Source organism: Nannobrachium achirus (genome assembly GCF_963921795.1).
Source record: "Nannobrachium achirus genome assembly, chromosome: 14".
In the NCBI taxonomy this organism is placed as follows: domain Eukaryota; kingdom Metazoa; phylum Chordata; class Actinopteri; order Myctophiformes; family Myctophidae; genus Nannobrachium; species Nannobrachium achirus.
Window position 1 is genome coordinate 34,524,045 of NC_137821.1, and position 15,769 is coordinate 34,539,813.

Here is a 15,769-nt window from a genome sequence, read left to right on the forward strand (position 1 = left end):
TCGGACGTCACATGTGATTGGCTGGGAGCTCATACCCATATATGGGTATGACATTCTGACGTCAAATGTGATTGGCTGGGAGCTCAGCTCATACCCATATAAGGGTATGACATTCTGACATCACGTGTGATTGACTGAGAGGTGTAACCTAGGCCACGCCTCCTGGACAGACTAGGTACTTAAACTGTGCACTTCTGCACAGAATCTCACATTATTCAACAACAGCTACCCACGAGTCATTACTTCCTAAAGAGACATAATCGCCCTGAAAACCGTTTTGATATGCAAGACACGATGGATGAGTGCGAGGAAGAGGAGGAACCTTCCTTCAGTGACCCAGAGGACTTTGTGAATGACATCGAAGATGAAGAACTTCTGAGTGATCTCCTGCAGGACAAGCCCCTGGGAGCTGATGTTATAGACTGTTGTTGTGTGGTGGTGAACGTTCCCCAGGTGGGCCCGGAACAACTGGACGAGCTAAAGAGGAACATTCACAAGTTTTTCTCCAAGTTCGGTGACATCACCACCGAGTACTATCCTGAGGCGGATAGCGTGACTAAAGACTACATCTTCATGGAGTATGCTACTCCCGCACAGGCCAGGGAGGCCGTGAAGCGTGCAGATGGCCACAGACTGAACAGACAGCACACGTTCAGGGTCACCATGTTTACTGATTTTGACAAGTGCATGAACATGAGTAATGACTGGGAACCTCCTGAGGAGCAGCCCTTCAAAGACATTGGTAACCTGCAACATTGGCTTTTGGATCCAGACAGTTGCGATCAGTACAGTGTGATCTACGAGTCATCAGAAGGACTGAAGACGGCCATCTTCTCCTGCAACGCCACAGAGCCAGTTGAGGAGAGGACAACGTGGACAGAGTCTTGCGTTTGCTGGTCTCCTAAAGGCACCTACCTGGCGACCTTTCACCAGCGTGGCATTGTTTTGTGGGGTGGTGAGAAGTTCAAGAGGATTCAAAGGTTCAACCACCTGGGTGTCTGCCACACCGACTTCTCCCCCTGTGAGAGGTACATGGTGACCTGCAGTCCACCGATGGATAATGAAGAGGACTCACAGGCCAGCGTCATCATCTGGGATATTAAAACTGGTCAGAAGAAGAGAGATTTTCACTGCGAGAGCTCTGCACACTGGCCCATCTTCAAATGGAGCTACGATGGGAAGTTTTTTGCCAGGATGGCACAGGATACATTGAGCATCTATGAGACTCCATCTATGGGCCTGCTTGACAAGAAGAGCATTGGAATTAAGGACTTCTCGTGGTCTCCTGGTGACAACATCATCGCAATCTGGGTACCAGAGGACAAAGACTTCCCGGCCAAAGTGACCCTGGTGCAGATCCCCTCACGTCAGGAGATTTCACGTCGCAATTTGTTCTGCGTAGTCGACTGCAAACTGCACTGGCAGAACAACGGAGACTACCTCTGTGTGAAAGTTGGCAGGACCCCCAAGGGAACGCAGGGCATGGTCACCAACTTTGAGATCTTCAGAATGAGGGAAAAAGCGATCCCGTTTGATGTGGTAGAAATGAAGGATAGCATCGTGACGTTTGCATTGGAGCCCAATGGTAGCAGGTTTGCTGTTGTCCACGGAGAGTCTTCCAGTCGATACAAAGTTTCCATTTACCACATAAAAAAGAACGACAAAATCGAGCTCATGAAAATGTTTGAGAATCAGCAGGTTGACCGTATCTTCTGGAGCCCGCGGGGACAGTTCCTGGTGCTGGCAGGGCTCGGGACCCAGAACAGTATCAGCGGGCACCTGGCCTTCCTAGACACGTCGGACTGCACTATGATGCACACGGATGAGCACTACAACGTGTCCAACGTGGAGTGGGATCCCACAGGCCGCTATGTCATCACCTCTGTGTCCGTCTGGAGCCACATCAAGGTGGACAACGCCTACTGGCTGTGGACGTTTCAAGGCCGACTGCTCCAGAAGAACAACAAAGAGCGCTTGCATCAGCTGCTCTGGAGACCGCGGCCTGCCACCCTGCTGAGCGAGGAAGAGATCAAGGCTATCAACAAGGACCTAAAGAGGTTTTCCAAGATCTTTGAGCAGGAGGATCGTCTGAGCCAGTCCAAGGCTTCCAAGGAGCTGGTGGACAAGCGCAGGGCCATGGCTGAGGAGTATCGGCAATACCGCCAGGCTGCCAGTCAGGCGTACCAGAAACAGAGGGACCTCCGCCTCAAACTGAGAGAAGGTGTGGACAGCAACACGGATGGCTGGGAGGAGCAGAACGTCGAGTTCTTTATCCGAGAAGAAAGTATTCCCCTTTGAGATCTGTTGTGCCCTGCACCAGTAATTCTCGATGATTTCTGTTTTGTTTCAATTTAAAGACCACCCAGTTTGATATGCATTAGGCCAGGGGTTCCCAAGCTTTTTTGCCTCAGGGCACCCCTATAAATATTCTTTTCATCCGAGGCACCCCTACATTATATTCAAAATGTTCACTATATTCAAAATGTTCACTCACTCCCAGCACCTTATGTTTATACGATATTTTAGCAATTATGTTGCCAAGAAAACATTGAGATAATAGACATTTTGGTTAGAACTGACTGAAAATAAATGTGTACTGTAAAAAAAATGTTCAAGTGTTCAAATAAATTCCAAATATTATCAAATTATCTCGCGGCACCCCTGGACTGCTGTCACGGCACCCCAGGGTGCCCTGTCACCCACTTTGAAAACCCCTGCATTAGGCCACGGACCCCATTTGAGAATCTACACTGTAAAATGTGTAGAATAGATTGTCAAACTGTTACACTGTTACTTTTAACTCAAATTGTGAATGAAACCATTTGTACACCCTTGGAGTTACAGATCCATTAAGGGTTTCCGTTTGGTTCCAAACTAGCAATTATTTTGCTGAGACCATGGGACCCTTTAACACGTTGCAGTCCGAAATAGAATGGTGGTTGGTAGATTAGCCGTGAAATTTCTATTATTGTATTGTGATCTGAGACATAATATTATGTTTATAAACATGACCCCGCAGCCCCTCCATCTTGAACAGCGCCGCTGTTTTTTCTTTTTTTTTTTCCCCCAGGCCAGTAACTCACCATGATTTTCTCGATCTCCGTTGGGATAGAATGGGGGTTTTGGCCGATCGTCGATGTCCCCGTGCGTTTCGCGTGCGCGATCCTTTCACGTAAATGTCCCCGCAAATAGTCCATGTGTGACTGAAGAACAGAACTGAAAAGTTTCGCTAGCATAGCCCCAAGCATGGCTGCAGGAGGAGCTCGAGTGTGTAGACAGTAAACGGATGGGTGGAAGGTGCCTTGGAGAAGGAGAGGCGCTGACGTCACCTCTGCTTCATGCACGGTCTGCATGAGCCATCAGTGCACGAGTGGTGACTAGGGAAGGTTAGACGATCGCCGATTTTCGGATCAAAAGCTTTTATTCCGGTTTTAAAGACAAAGTCCGGGAATAGACGGCCTGGCTGAGAGTCCCTGGGGGGATGTGCGATATAGTACGGTTTTAACATTAAGGGGCCCCCCTTGGCTTAGAAGGTGTTAAGGACCCCATGGGAGTATGGAACCACACTTTGAGAACCACTGTTATTTGTGCCCCACAACTTCGGTAATCCAATCACAACCGAGCGGGCCAGACCTACTCTGCAGAGAGTGGCAGATTTCTGGTTACCAGGCTACACAGACAGATGGGTACAATGCGAACACCATATATGGGCACAAAAGGGACACGGCCCTCACAGTGAGTGTGAGGGCCCTGTAGCGGCCCTGAAGGCCAAACCACAACTAGTTGCAACTCCTTGCAACTGCCATTGGGGATAATAGTTGCATGTTGCAAAGGGTTGCATTGTTGTGGACTCATTTATGCCCATATATGGAGATCCCTGATGTCATCAATATATGCCCATATATGGAAATGTAATGCCCATATATGGAGATCGTCTTCCTATGTTAAAATTGCCTGTCTGGCAGCTAGACCATGTCGTCGCGTTTCTATCACAGCCATAACCATATAAGGAGTTCTCAATGCAGCTAAGCCCAAATATGGAGTGTGTTGTCTGACCTCAATAAGCGATTTATGGCCATAAAAGGGACATGGACTGACAGATACGGGCATGAGAACCACTGTCTCCATATATGGGCATAAAAGGGACACAGGTAGACAGACATCTCCATATATGGGCACAAAAGGTTCATTGCCATGGCGTTAGTAAACAACAGAAAAAAGTCATTTTCGGGGTGAACTGCTCCTTTAAGTTCATACAAACATAGTTGTTGATTTGAAAGAAATATGGGGGACAGAGTTCCTTGGCCTGCTGGTAGCCCTTGATCCTAAATCAAGGGCCATCATAATACATTGTTCCCATATTCATATGCTCCTATATTCATTTATTTATATCATACATCAAATATGGTTTATTTAAGACCCTGGGTCGGGCATCATTGAAAATATGTACATTTAGAATCGTTTAGAAACAGTTGTATCTTGTGTAGTGTATCTTGTATCTTGTATTGTGTATTTTATTTTGTATTGTATTTTTGATTTTATGCTGTGTGTCTTGTATGTGTATGTCATCATTGTATGTCATGTGATTAATACAAATTTGAGTGATTAAAAAAACGGTTTATTACCTTGGAAGGCTTTGTCCAAGTTATTGTTATTAAACTAGACCAGGTCAACCTGGTTGTGCCAGACCCCCTGTCTGTCATCATCATTTATGACATCATGCCTTTTGTAGGCATGTCATCATCATGTCATCATCATATATACCCTTTATATAGAAAACCCGGACAGACCGACATTTGCTTATGTAGGCCTACCCATTTCATGGGTCTGGCAAACATAAAGAAGCATGAAGCTTTGGAGTTTGGAAGCACTCGTTCCGCAACTCCTCCTGACTCTGTTTTGATTGGGGAAGGTCATTTCCCCAATGTGACTTGTTTAGTCTCACTGTTAGGTCAGAAATGTAGTAAAGTCCATTCAAATAATGTATTCCCTGGAGATATAAAACCTAATCATTTTCTACAAATGCTGTGACAGTCATCACAGGATACCTGCTAGCCTGAACAGTAATAGCAAACCATAGAAAGGCAAGATAATAATAGGTAATGATAAAGGGACTACATTGTTCTTTTTAGCGGTGCCAACCACTCCTACGTCTGGCTTTGTGTGTATGGAACTCCATGTATGGAGATAACTAACATCACAGACAGATACAAGGAGATATGCACGTGTCGTGTTTGATACCATACCAGAAAATATTTAAGTGCGAAGTGATCGGTGCACATTTCGCACAGGTGCAATTTTGTCCCTCAAAAACTGGATATTATTCATTATACATTTAACAAAGGTAGCGTTAACAACAACTGCTATGCGGAAGGAGCTTGCTGGTTCTGAATCCACTGCAGATACTCATGGACGTTGTTGTGTCCTGCCAGATCCACCAGGACACCTGTGGGGTGGCGACCCTCCTTCCTCCGACACCGGCTGCAGTTACAAATTCCCCGGCATTTGGGACATGACCACGTTGGGTCGAGCAGCGCGGTCCGGACGTCCTCGCCATAGCGACTCTTCAGGCATAGCCCACAGACCTGTCCTTTTACTCCCTCACAGACACCGCTGCGGCACGATGTCTTGGTGTCCAGTGTGTTCTGTCTGCACTGGTGACAATAGGTTCCCATCTTGTTCCGGATCTTGTCTTGTCTGCAGTAGGCAATGTTGTCCAGGTCCCTTTTGGTGATCTCCTCCACTGACCTGACCACACTCGGGCACAGCTGCCTTACGATGTATCTCTTTTTACTTACGTACTCCTCGTCCACCTCCACCAGTCTCTTGATATCTGTCATCCGGGCCCCTTGCTCCCCCCAGCCTGGAGAGACACTCTTTTCTGAGGGAGGGCGAGTTCTTTTCGCGGCGTCCTTCGCAGCCCCTCGGCCCCGTCCGTCAAGAAAAGAACCCGGCCTTGCTGTCTTTTCTTCCACACCAAAATTCAACACCGGACGGCCCTTGCGGGGCGGATTCCTCCTAATCACTATCTCCGGCTTAAACCTCGGCTTCCGGGGCGTCACATTATTCTCCCTTGTTTGCTTCTTCTTTTGGGGTGTATAAAAGGGAGTCAGTTCAGAGAGCAGCTTGGCCAGCATGGCTTTGTTCTCCTGGATGTTCTTTTCTCGCTGCCTCAAGCTCTGTGACAGAACCATGTCGTTGTCGTCGTCGTCCTCCTCCTCCTCCTCCTCCTCCTCCTCCTCTGTCTCTTCCTCCTGTTTCACCAGCGTCTGGGAGACCTCCTGTGTCGAGGGGGACATCATTTTGGTGGGGAACATCAAGTCCACATCCAGACTCCTCTTGGGTGTGGAGGTATTCTCTCCATCAGAGTAGCAGCCAAGGTCCATGTCACAGTGCTCCTTCTTCAAGGTTGCAATCATTGTTATTGTGCTTTGTTAGTTGTGTTGTGCTCTTATTGAGGTAATTATCGTACTGTTCCACTATTGCCTTCTCTGCTCCTCCTCTATGGTCTATCGCTTACACAAACTGACCCAACTGAGTGACCTGATGCAATATATACACTGTGACATATGACTCAGTGATTCTCAAGTGACATCACTGGAGTATAAGTGCAGCATCATGAATGCCCAAATATGGAGTGTGTTGTCTAATTAAGAACTGCAAACTCACTCCCAGTCCCTAGCTTCTGCGGTGGTCTGAAGACTCACCTCTTCAGACTACACCTTAGCCCATAGCACTTACCGTAGCACTTGCCTTCCCTCCATGACCATGTCATTTAGATTGATTTTCTAACGTTTCTTTTTACTGAATAGGTGCTTGTTCTACCTACCTTCTTTTCTTAGATTACTATTTCTATGCATTTGATTGATGTATTGATGTATTGCCTTGCTTATTGTAAATCGCTCTGGATTAAGAGCGTCTGCTAAATGCCTAAATTGTAAATTGTAATCTCAATGTGTCGTAATGGCATCAGGCGCAAACAGTCAGTTCTATGTATGGGCACAAAAGGAAGCATGCCCATATGGGCAAATACTGATGAATTTGTTTACAGTTTTTAGAATCAACCAACACACACAATTTAACAACACATTTAAAACCCATTCCCTGCAAACTTAAAATATGGATGTGCGCTAAAACTGCTGGGAAATAGCTATATTTTATTAACATGATAGGGTATAATTTCATTGTTTTCAAAGCCATGATGATAAACCACCACCAAAAAGACCACTAGAGTGCGCCATCGTAACACTAAAACCTTCAGAAGAAACCATGTTTGAAGGATGGGTAGGTGATGTCGCTCCATTGATTCACAATGGGAGATCAGCGGCGCGCCATCTGTGCTCAATCCTGTTCAATTTGTGCTTGATTGTCTAAAACCACCATCGGTCTGGGCAACGGATCGTATACAGACGCCACGCACAAAATTTCCGAATCAAAATCCGACCTAGTGAAGCTGCGTAATGGACGATGGTTTGCATTGAGCCTAACGGCTAGCAGATGCTATTGTAAACAGACGAGGCCTGGTTTAGCGGTGACGTCATAATCGTATCCTTTTTTTTTCACGGTCTCGTGTTATAACCAGCTGAAGGTAAGGAAACCCATTTGCTCCATCGAAATACCCAAATAAATGCTTAAACAATGCTTTTATATAAAAGTCGATTAAAGTCGCTCGGCAGAGAGCTCCCTAATAACAATGTCGATCTGGGAGTCGATCGGCGCTGAAAAAGTTAATTTATGTATATATAATATATAATGTAACTATGTATTTTCATGCTTTTTATAATTTGTATGCATCTAATATGGACCCCAGGAATATCAATATTGATCCATTCAATAAACAATAAACACTCAGGAATCTCCATACCTGTATATGGGCATGAAAGGGACAAGGACTGACAGATACAGAGATCTCCGTATACATGTATATGGGCATATCGGCATGCCCATATATGGGCATATATTGATGACATCAGGGATCTCCATATATGGGCATAAAGAGGACGGGTGCGTAGCGTTGTTCCGACACGCATTACTCCGACGTTGCGTTCGTCCGACTCTCCCCATTACTATCTCTAACCCTAACCGCTGCACGCATAGCCACGTAGTCGGAGTAATGAGACGCTGGACTTAATCCCAAAGAGGACAAGGAACGGACAGATACAGAGATCTCCATATGGACACAAAAGGGACAAGGACACGAGCTAGTTTAGTCTATTAAAGGATTCCATCTCTGTCCATGATCTATCTTTCTGTCATAATTATGCTCAAATATGGAGATGTTTAATATAATATGACATCACTGCTTCGAACAGGTACTGCTAGTCCCCACGAATTATGAGCACTGATATGCTCATATTGGGAATTTAGTCCTGCTGATGCCATCAGGGATCTCCATATATAGGCATAAAATGGACATGGACTGACAGATATTGAGATCTCCATATACGGGTATAGGGACACAGTAGACATAGATATAGATACAGAAATCTATGGGCATTTGGCATTAAAGGAACATAGACAGACGAGTGTTGGTACAACGGGTACTCTGACAAAGCCCCCGGCATTATGACAATTGACAAATATCAAACATAGCCTACATCAGTAAATGCATGTATATTTGTTCAATCTTACCAGAAGCATGGATAAAACATATCCCCATCCCTGCTACTACCATAATTGCCGGACTATAAGCCGCGGCTTATACAATGCGGCCGCGGCTTGTATAAAGATTTTTACAGCTAACGGCCAGTTAGTTAGTTTTACAATGGTCTCTTAACAAGGATTTATATATAGATTTTTACAGCTAACGGCCACCAGGGGCGCTCTAGCAGAAAGCAGGAAGGACACCTGCGGCTTATAGTCAGGTGCGGCTTATAGTCCAGCAATTACGATAATTCGCGCAGAATTTAGATTTTTCTTATTTTTTTTATTTTTACATTTTTACAACACACAAATTATCCTAATTACTGCTTCACTTACATACTGTCATTCTGGATATCATTTCATGGTGCACGTGATCTACTATGAATCCCTCCATTTGATGGGGAGAAATTGCACAAAAATGGTGTGGATTGTACAATTTCTGCAGCTCACCCAGATTACAGGAATTACTCACAAAACCCCATTTGAATGGTAATAGGCTAGGTTTGACACAAAAGAAATTGCAATAGTAATGGTTCAAGGTTTTTTATGATCCTTAGGGTCATCCAAATAACATATTAAAAGTTGTGAATTATATATTTAGTGGATCAAGGTAAATTTAGGGGATTCAAGTTTGGGTCCATTCACTTACTATACAGGAAAATAAGACCCCCCAAAAAATCTTCTTTAAGTAGCATGTGAGGGGTCTAACTAGGGGTTTTTCATGGTCCTGAATCCATTGCAAGCATTCGTTTTGCACAAAAAACATTTGTCGGGTTAAAAACGGACACCACGAAACGGAGATGTCCCCAGGAAAGTGATGACTCATCACTAAACCATAGTTCTATGGGTCCGTTTTTAGCCCAAGGAATGTTTTTTGTGCAAAACAAATGCTTGCAATGGATTCAGAATCATGAAAAACCCCTAGATAGACCCCACACATGCTACTTAAAGAAGATTTTTGGGGGGTCTTTTTTTCCTGCATAGTAAGTGAATGGACCCAAACTTGAACCCCCTGAATTTAATTGATCCACTAAAAAAACCTTGAACCATTACTATTGCAATTTCTTTTGGGTCAGGCCCTTTTTTAGCTTAGATTGACTGGCCTATAAGGCTTTTTTCTGCATTGGCTGTTGTCTAGGGCAGACCCAGGTTACTGGAATTACTCCCAAAACCCCATTTAATGGTAAGGCTTCTCTATTGGCTGTTGACTTGGGCACTTTGTATGCGCACTCCCTAGGAAGGCCAATGAAAAAACCTTTGCCCTACATTTGCACCTTAGTACTATTTCCTTTCTTATTTGTACATAATGTTGCAGCAAACACTGTCCTATACTACAACATGATGACAATAAACCACAACATTTAACAACAAATGCTGTCTCATTTCCATCAACAACTGCCCATATGCATTTATAGCCAATTGTCCGCATGCTTCATGCATACATTGATCAAACCAACACCTTCCACTACATGTAACAACTACACAGTAAGATGTAACTGTGAGGGCCGCATAGTCGCCCGAACCTCTAGTTTTGCGAATTCTTAATCTCAGATCCACCATCCCACTACCCTCCATATTTGGACTTTTGATATGTAATCAACATGACATCATCAGCATGACAAAATACACTGAATACACTGTGTGCACACACAAAAACGCAAACATTCACACACAGATAAAATAAAAAGCTTAGAGCTATCAATATTCTTCCTGATGTTAAATTTCCAGATTTTCGCTTCAATAATAACAACAATACAAACATAATAGTTTGTTGAATTATTTTTGGCAGCCGTGGACAAGCAAAAGTCATCTTGAACAGGCAAAATACCTGATTTGGGTGACAGTATCCACCCACTCCTTGAAACATGAATGCAATAGGAAGCTACAAAGCTGGTGGCTTTGGAGTAGGGTTGAGGATGTGGCTCTTGAGGGCCCTGCTTCTTTCCATGCTACTTGCGGCATATGGGAGTTCAGACACCAAGGCTATTACCACCACCCTCACCACAAAATGGGCCTCTACTCCTCTGCTGTTGGAGGCTAGTGAGTTCCTGGCAGAGGAGAGTGAGCAGAAGTTCTGGGATTTTGTGGAGGCTAATCAGAACATGGAAGGAGAACATGTCGATAGGGACCAAGCCTACTATGACCTGATAATGAAGAGAGCCAGTGCCTTGCTCAGCTCTGCCCAGGTTAAAATGCTGAAGTTTTCCATCTCACTTCGAGTATACTCTGCTGCAGTATACTCTTTCCAACAGATAGCATCTAATGAACCACCTCCTTCTGACTGCATAGCTTTCTTCAGTGTGCATGGAGCAAAGACCTGCAGTATTGAAGAGTTAGCATCTCTGTTGGAAACAGCACCTGAAAGGCCAAAGCCAAACCTGTTCAAAGGTGATCACAAACTTTTGAGTTCAAACCCTGAGGCTCCAGTAGTCATTCTGTATGCTGAGATTGGAAAAGCAGGATTCTACAGTCTTCACCAGGCTATGCTGTCCAAGGCTCGGAAAGGCCTGATAACATACGTGCTCCGTCATTATGTGGCTAATCCAGGCGAGAGTAAAGCGTACCTTTCCGGCTATGGAGTGGAACTTGCCATTAAAAATCAGGAGTACAAGGCAAAGGATGACATGCAGGTTCAAGGAGGTGAATTGACGACAGTGATAGGGGAGAATGATCCTTTGGACAAAGGCCAAGGATCCCTTTCTGGTAAACTGAAGACAGCTGATCCGGAGTTGATGAACCACAAAGTGGGCACTAATGATATGGAGAGCACTAATGATATTGCTCCTCTCAAAGTCTTGAAGATGCGAGATCTGAGTTTCCAGACAGCAGCTCTCATACTTGCTGCTCCCCCTGTTGAAGCCCTCGATGTCATGAGGGACCTAAGCCAGAACTTCCCCACTACAGCCAGGTCTATCTCAGAAACTTTGGTAACCTCAGAGATCCGCAGAGAGATTCTGAAGAACCAGAAATATTTCAAAAGAACTCTAGGGCTGAAGGCTGGGAAGTCGGCAATGTTCATCAATGGACTGTACATAGATCTGGATACAGAGGACATCTTCAGCATGCTGGAGGTGCTACGTAGCGAGGCCAGAGTGATGGAGGGACTGCACTCACTGCTGATTGATACACCCTACATCCATGACATCCTTAAGCTCGATGTCCAGCCCTCAGACTGGGACTACGCCGTGGACATCCGACACCCTGCCATAAACTGGATTAACAATTTAGAGAAAGACCACAGGTACAGTTCGTGGCCGTACAAGGTTCAGGAGCTGCTCAGTGGCACATTTCCAGGTAACAGTTACATCCGCAAGAACTTCCACAATCTGGTGATCATTCTGGACCCCACCCATATGAACTCTGCAGAGTTGCTGAAGGTTGCAGAGATGTTCTACACTAACAACATCCCACTTAGGATCGGCCTGGTGTTTGTGGTGTCAGATGAAGAGGATGTAGATGGCATGCAGGATGCCGGTGTGGCCATGCTCCGTGCCTACAACTACATTTGTGACAAGGTTGACAGCCAAAGCGCATTTGGTGCAGTTATCTCTATGTTAGGACGTGTACCTAATGGAGGGCAGCTGAGAGTTGTGGACGTAGTGAAGGTATTGGAGATGTTTCCCAATGTGGAGATCCGCAGCATCCTGGCACATGACTCCAGCTATGACACCAACCGCAAGGAAGGACGTCGTTACTATGAGCAGACGGGCGTTGGCCCATTGCCCGTGGTGATGTTCAATGGAATGCCCTACCAGCCAGAGGAACTGGACCCTGAGGAGTTCCAGTTGATTACCATGCACAAGATATTTGAGACCACCACATTCTTCGAGAGAGCTGTCGAGCAGGGAGAGCTAACCACAGATCATGATGTAGTAGACTTTATCATGAACCAGCCCAACATTGTTCCACGAATCAATCCCAGAGTCCTGTCCACCAGCAGAACATACCTGGACCTGTCTGATACAAAGAGCACTGCTGTGGCCAACAGCATGAACTATATTACCAAGAAAGAAGATGGCTTCATCCATCCTGTGACGTTCTGGGTGGTGGGAGACTTTGACCAGCCCTCTGGACGCAAGCTCCTCTACAATGCTATTAAACACACGAATACCAGCAACAATGTCCGGCTGGGGATGATCAGCAACCCCTCAGTTCGTCCAGTCAGTGATACAAGCTGTGTGACTCAGGCCATCTGGGCCGCCATGCAGACACAGACGGCAAATAACGCCAAGAACTTCATCACCAAGATGGCCAAGGAAGAGACCGCGGCAGCCCTGGAAAACGGCACTGATATTGGAGAGTTTGCTGTTGAGAGTATGGATGTGACATTGTTTAAGAGCATGTTCGAAGGGCCCAAGTTTGACTTCCTACTCTCCCATGCTGCTTACTGTCGAGACATGCTCAAACTGAAGGGAGGACAGAGAGCAGTCATCAGTAATGGAAGGATAATTGGTCCACTGAAGGAGGAGGAAGTCTTTAACCAAGATGACTTCCTGCTATTGGAGAGTATTACTTTAAGAACTTCTGGGGAGAAAATCAAAAGAAAGGTCCAAGAGTTTGGGATCAAGGAGGACAGGGCCAGTGACCTGATAATGAAGGTGGACTCTCTACTGTCTTCTCAGCCCAAAGGAGCGGCCAGGTTTGAATATAATTTTCCTGGTGAACGCTACAGTGCTGTCAAGATCCGTCCAAATGAGGGAGAGGTGTACTTTGATATTGTTGCCATAGTGGATCCTGCAACCAGGGATGCCCAGAAACTAGCTCCTCTGCTACTTGTCTTGAAGCAGTTAGTGAATGTAAACTTGCTGTTGATCATGAACTGTCAGTCTAGGCTCTCAGACCTGCCTCTCAAGAGTTATTACCGCTATGTTCTGGAGCCAGAGGTCGGGTTTCAGGCAGATGGGAGTTTCTCTCCTGGTCCCATGGCTAAGTTCCTAGAAATGCCCCAGACTCCCCTCTTCACCCTCAACCTCGACACACCTGAGAACTGGATGGTTGAATCTGTACGCACACGTCATGACCTGGACAACATCTACTTGGAAGATGTTGATAGTATTGTAGCAGCAGAGTATGAGTTGGAGTACCTACTCCTGGAGGGTCATTGTTTTGATGTGAGTAATGAGGGCCAATCCCCACGGGGCCTCCAGTTCACACTGGGAACCACCTCTGAGCCTTTCAAGTTTAATACTATTGTCATGGCAAACATGGGTTACTTCCAATTAAAGGCCAACCCAGGAGCCTGGATTTTGAAGTTGGGGAAGGGCCGCTCTGATGAAATCTACAACATCTACAGCCATGACGGTACAGACTCCCCAACATACTCTGATAACATCATAGTGGTCATGAACAACTTCAAGAGCAGGACCATCAAAGTCATGGTTCACAAGAAGCCAGATCAATCTAATGAGAAGCTGTTGAGTGTTGGCATTACGAAGAATGACTCTGGCTTCTGGGAATCTCTGACCACAAGCTTCTTTGGAACAAAACAAGAGAAAGATGATGTCATAAACATTTTTTCAGTAGCCTCAGGTCATCTGTACGAGAGGTTTCTCAGGATCATGATGCTTTCTGTTCTGAAGAACACCAAAACCCCAGTCAAGTTCTGGTTCCTCAAGAACTACCTGTCGCCAACCTTCAAGGAGTTCATTCCCCACATGGCAGAGGAGTATGGTTTTCAGTATGAACTGCTCCAGTATAAGTGGCCACGCTGGCTCCAACAGCAGACAGAGAAACAGAGGATAATCTGGGGTTACAAAATCCTCTTCTTGGATGTGCTATTCCCTGTCACTGTCGACAAGTTTCTGTTTATAGACGCTGACCAGATTGTGCGCACCGATCTAAAGGAGCTTCATAACTTTGACCTGGAGGGTGCTCCGTATGGATACACTCCCTTCTGTGACAGCAGGAGAGAGATGGAAAGCTATCGCTTCTGGAAGTCTGGCTACTGGGCCAACCGGCTTGCTGGACGCAAGTACCACATCAGTGCCCTGTATGTTGTGGACTTGAAGAAGTTCCGCGAGATAGCCGCAGGGGACAGACTCAGAGGAGAGTACCAGCAGCTCAGCCAGGACCCCAATAGCTTGGCTAACCTTGATCAGGATCTTCCCAACAACATGATCCACCAGATACCCATCAAGTCTCTGCCCCAGGAGTGGTTGTGGTGTGAGACCTGGTGTGACGACAGCTCCAAAAAGAAGGCCAAGACCATAGACCTGTGTAACAATCCCCTGACCAAGGAACCTAAGCTGGACACTGCGAAGAGAATTGTAGAAGAATGGACAGACTATGACCAGGAGGTTAAACATCTGCAGATCAAAGTTCAACAGAGAGCAGTACACAGCAGTTACAAGCGAGACAGAGATGTTCGCACAGAGCTGTGAGTAAGTGTCCATCTGAAACTGACATGGCAATGAATTAGCCTAGATTCTGAAGATAGAACACCTTTTGTTCTATCTTCTTTATTTCTTTTCTTAAATAATATGATTGTGAGGGGAGATCTTTTTTTTCTTTATCTTTTTTCAAAGAGTGAAAATGCATTTGTGTAACAACCATCATGAATATGGGTTATCTTTTCCCAAATCACTTTATGCGGCCAAAGTGGACCCCAACCATGCCAGGAAAAGGCCTCCCACAGCAGAGCCACCAGCTCCCTCACTGTAGGGCTCAAACATTCAGGCCTGTACCATTCAACTATACAGTACGCCACACATATGCATGTGCATCTATCTCTATCAAAAATCAAACCTTGGTTCGAAGTGAAGCGGAACTAAGGCCTGTCCATACTTTGACCGAAACCGCCGTTTTCGGTCAAAAGGTCCTTTTCAACTATAAAATGTAATTCCTCGAAAGTTCTGGAATGCTTTTTCTCCGAACAATAGTTCTGAAATTTGCACAACGAGATGTTGTCACTCGCCGAAATCAGGTTCGGTGAAACTGCAAACGTGATTGGTCGGTTGGACCCCCCCCAGCTACTGTACATTGGAAAGCCTGGTGACGCGAGGCTACTGTACATTGCTTTTGTTTTTGCTTTGCGACCCGCGAAAACTACTACTAGTGTGTCGGTGCATGCTCAATGAGCGGCGCGACACGACGCAGAAGGTCGTCAAAACGACTGGCAGACATTCTC

General features: G+C 45.6%; 3 protein-coding genes across 3 annotated transcripts; 2 read left to right on the forward strand and 1 right to left on the reverse strand.

Annotated features, from left to right (window-relative positions):
• Positions 1-282: 282 nt before the first annotated feature.
• Positions 283-2,298, forward strand: LOC308298340 (eukaryotic translation initiation factor 3 subunit B-like; the record flags this gene model as incomplete). The annotated part of the gene is made up of 1 exon (XM_080741924.1): positions 283-2,298. One exon carries the CDS (start codon positions 283-285, stop codon positions 2,296-2,298), a length of 2,016 nt encoding a protein of 671 aa, XP_080598050.1.
• Positions 2,299-5,363: 3,065 nt separating this feature from the next.
• On the reverse strand, positions 5,364-6,194 carry LOC308297975 (cell division cycle-associated 7-like protein; the record flags this gene model as incomplete). Its single annotated transcript, XM_080741539.1, has 1 exon — positions 5,364-6,194. The coding sequence occupies one exon, from the start codon at positions 6,192-6,194 to the stop codon at positions 5,364-5,366; it is 831 nt and encodes a 276-aa protein (XP_080597665.1).
• A 4,314-nt stretch (positions 6,195-10,508) lies between these two features.
• LOC308297976 (UDP-glucose:glycoprotein glucosyltransferase 1-like) lies at positions 10,509-15,023 on the forward strand (the record flags this gene model as incomplete). Its single annotated transcript, XM_080741540.1, has 1 exon — positions 10,509-15,023. The coding sequence occupies one exon, from the start codon at positions 10,509-10,511 to the stop codon at positions 15,021-15,023; it is 4,515 nt and encodes a 1,504-aa protein (XP_080597666.1).
• Positions 15,024-15,769: the final 746 nt, after the last annotated feature.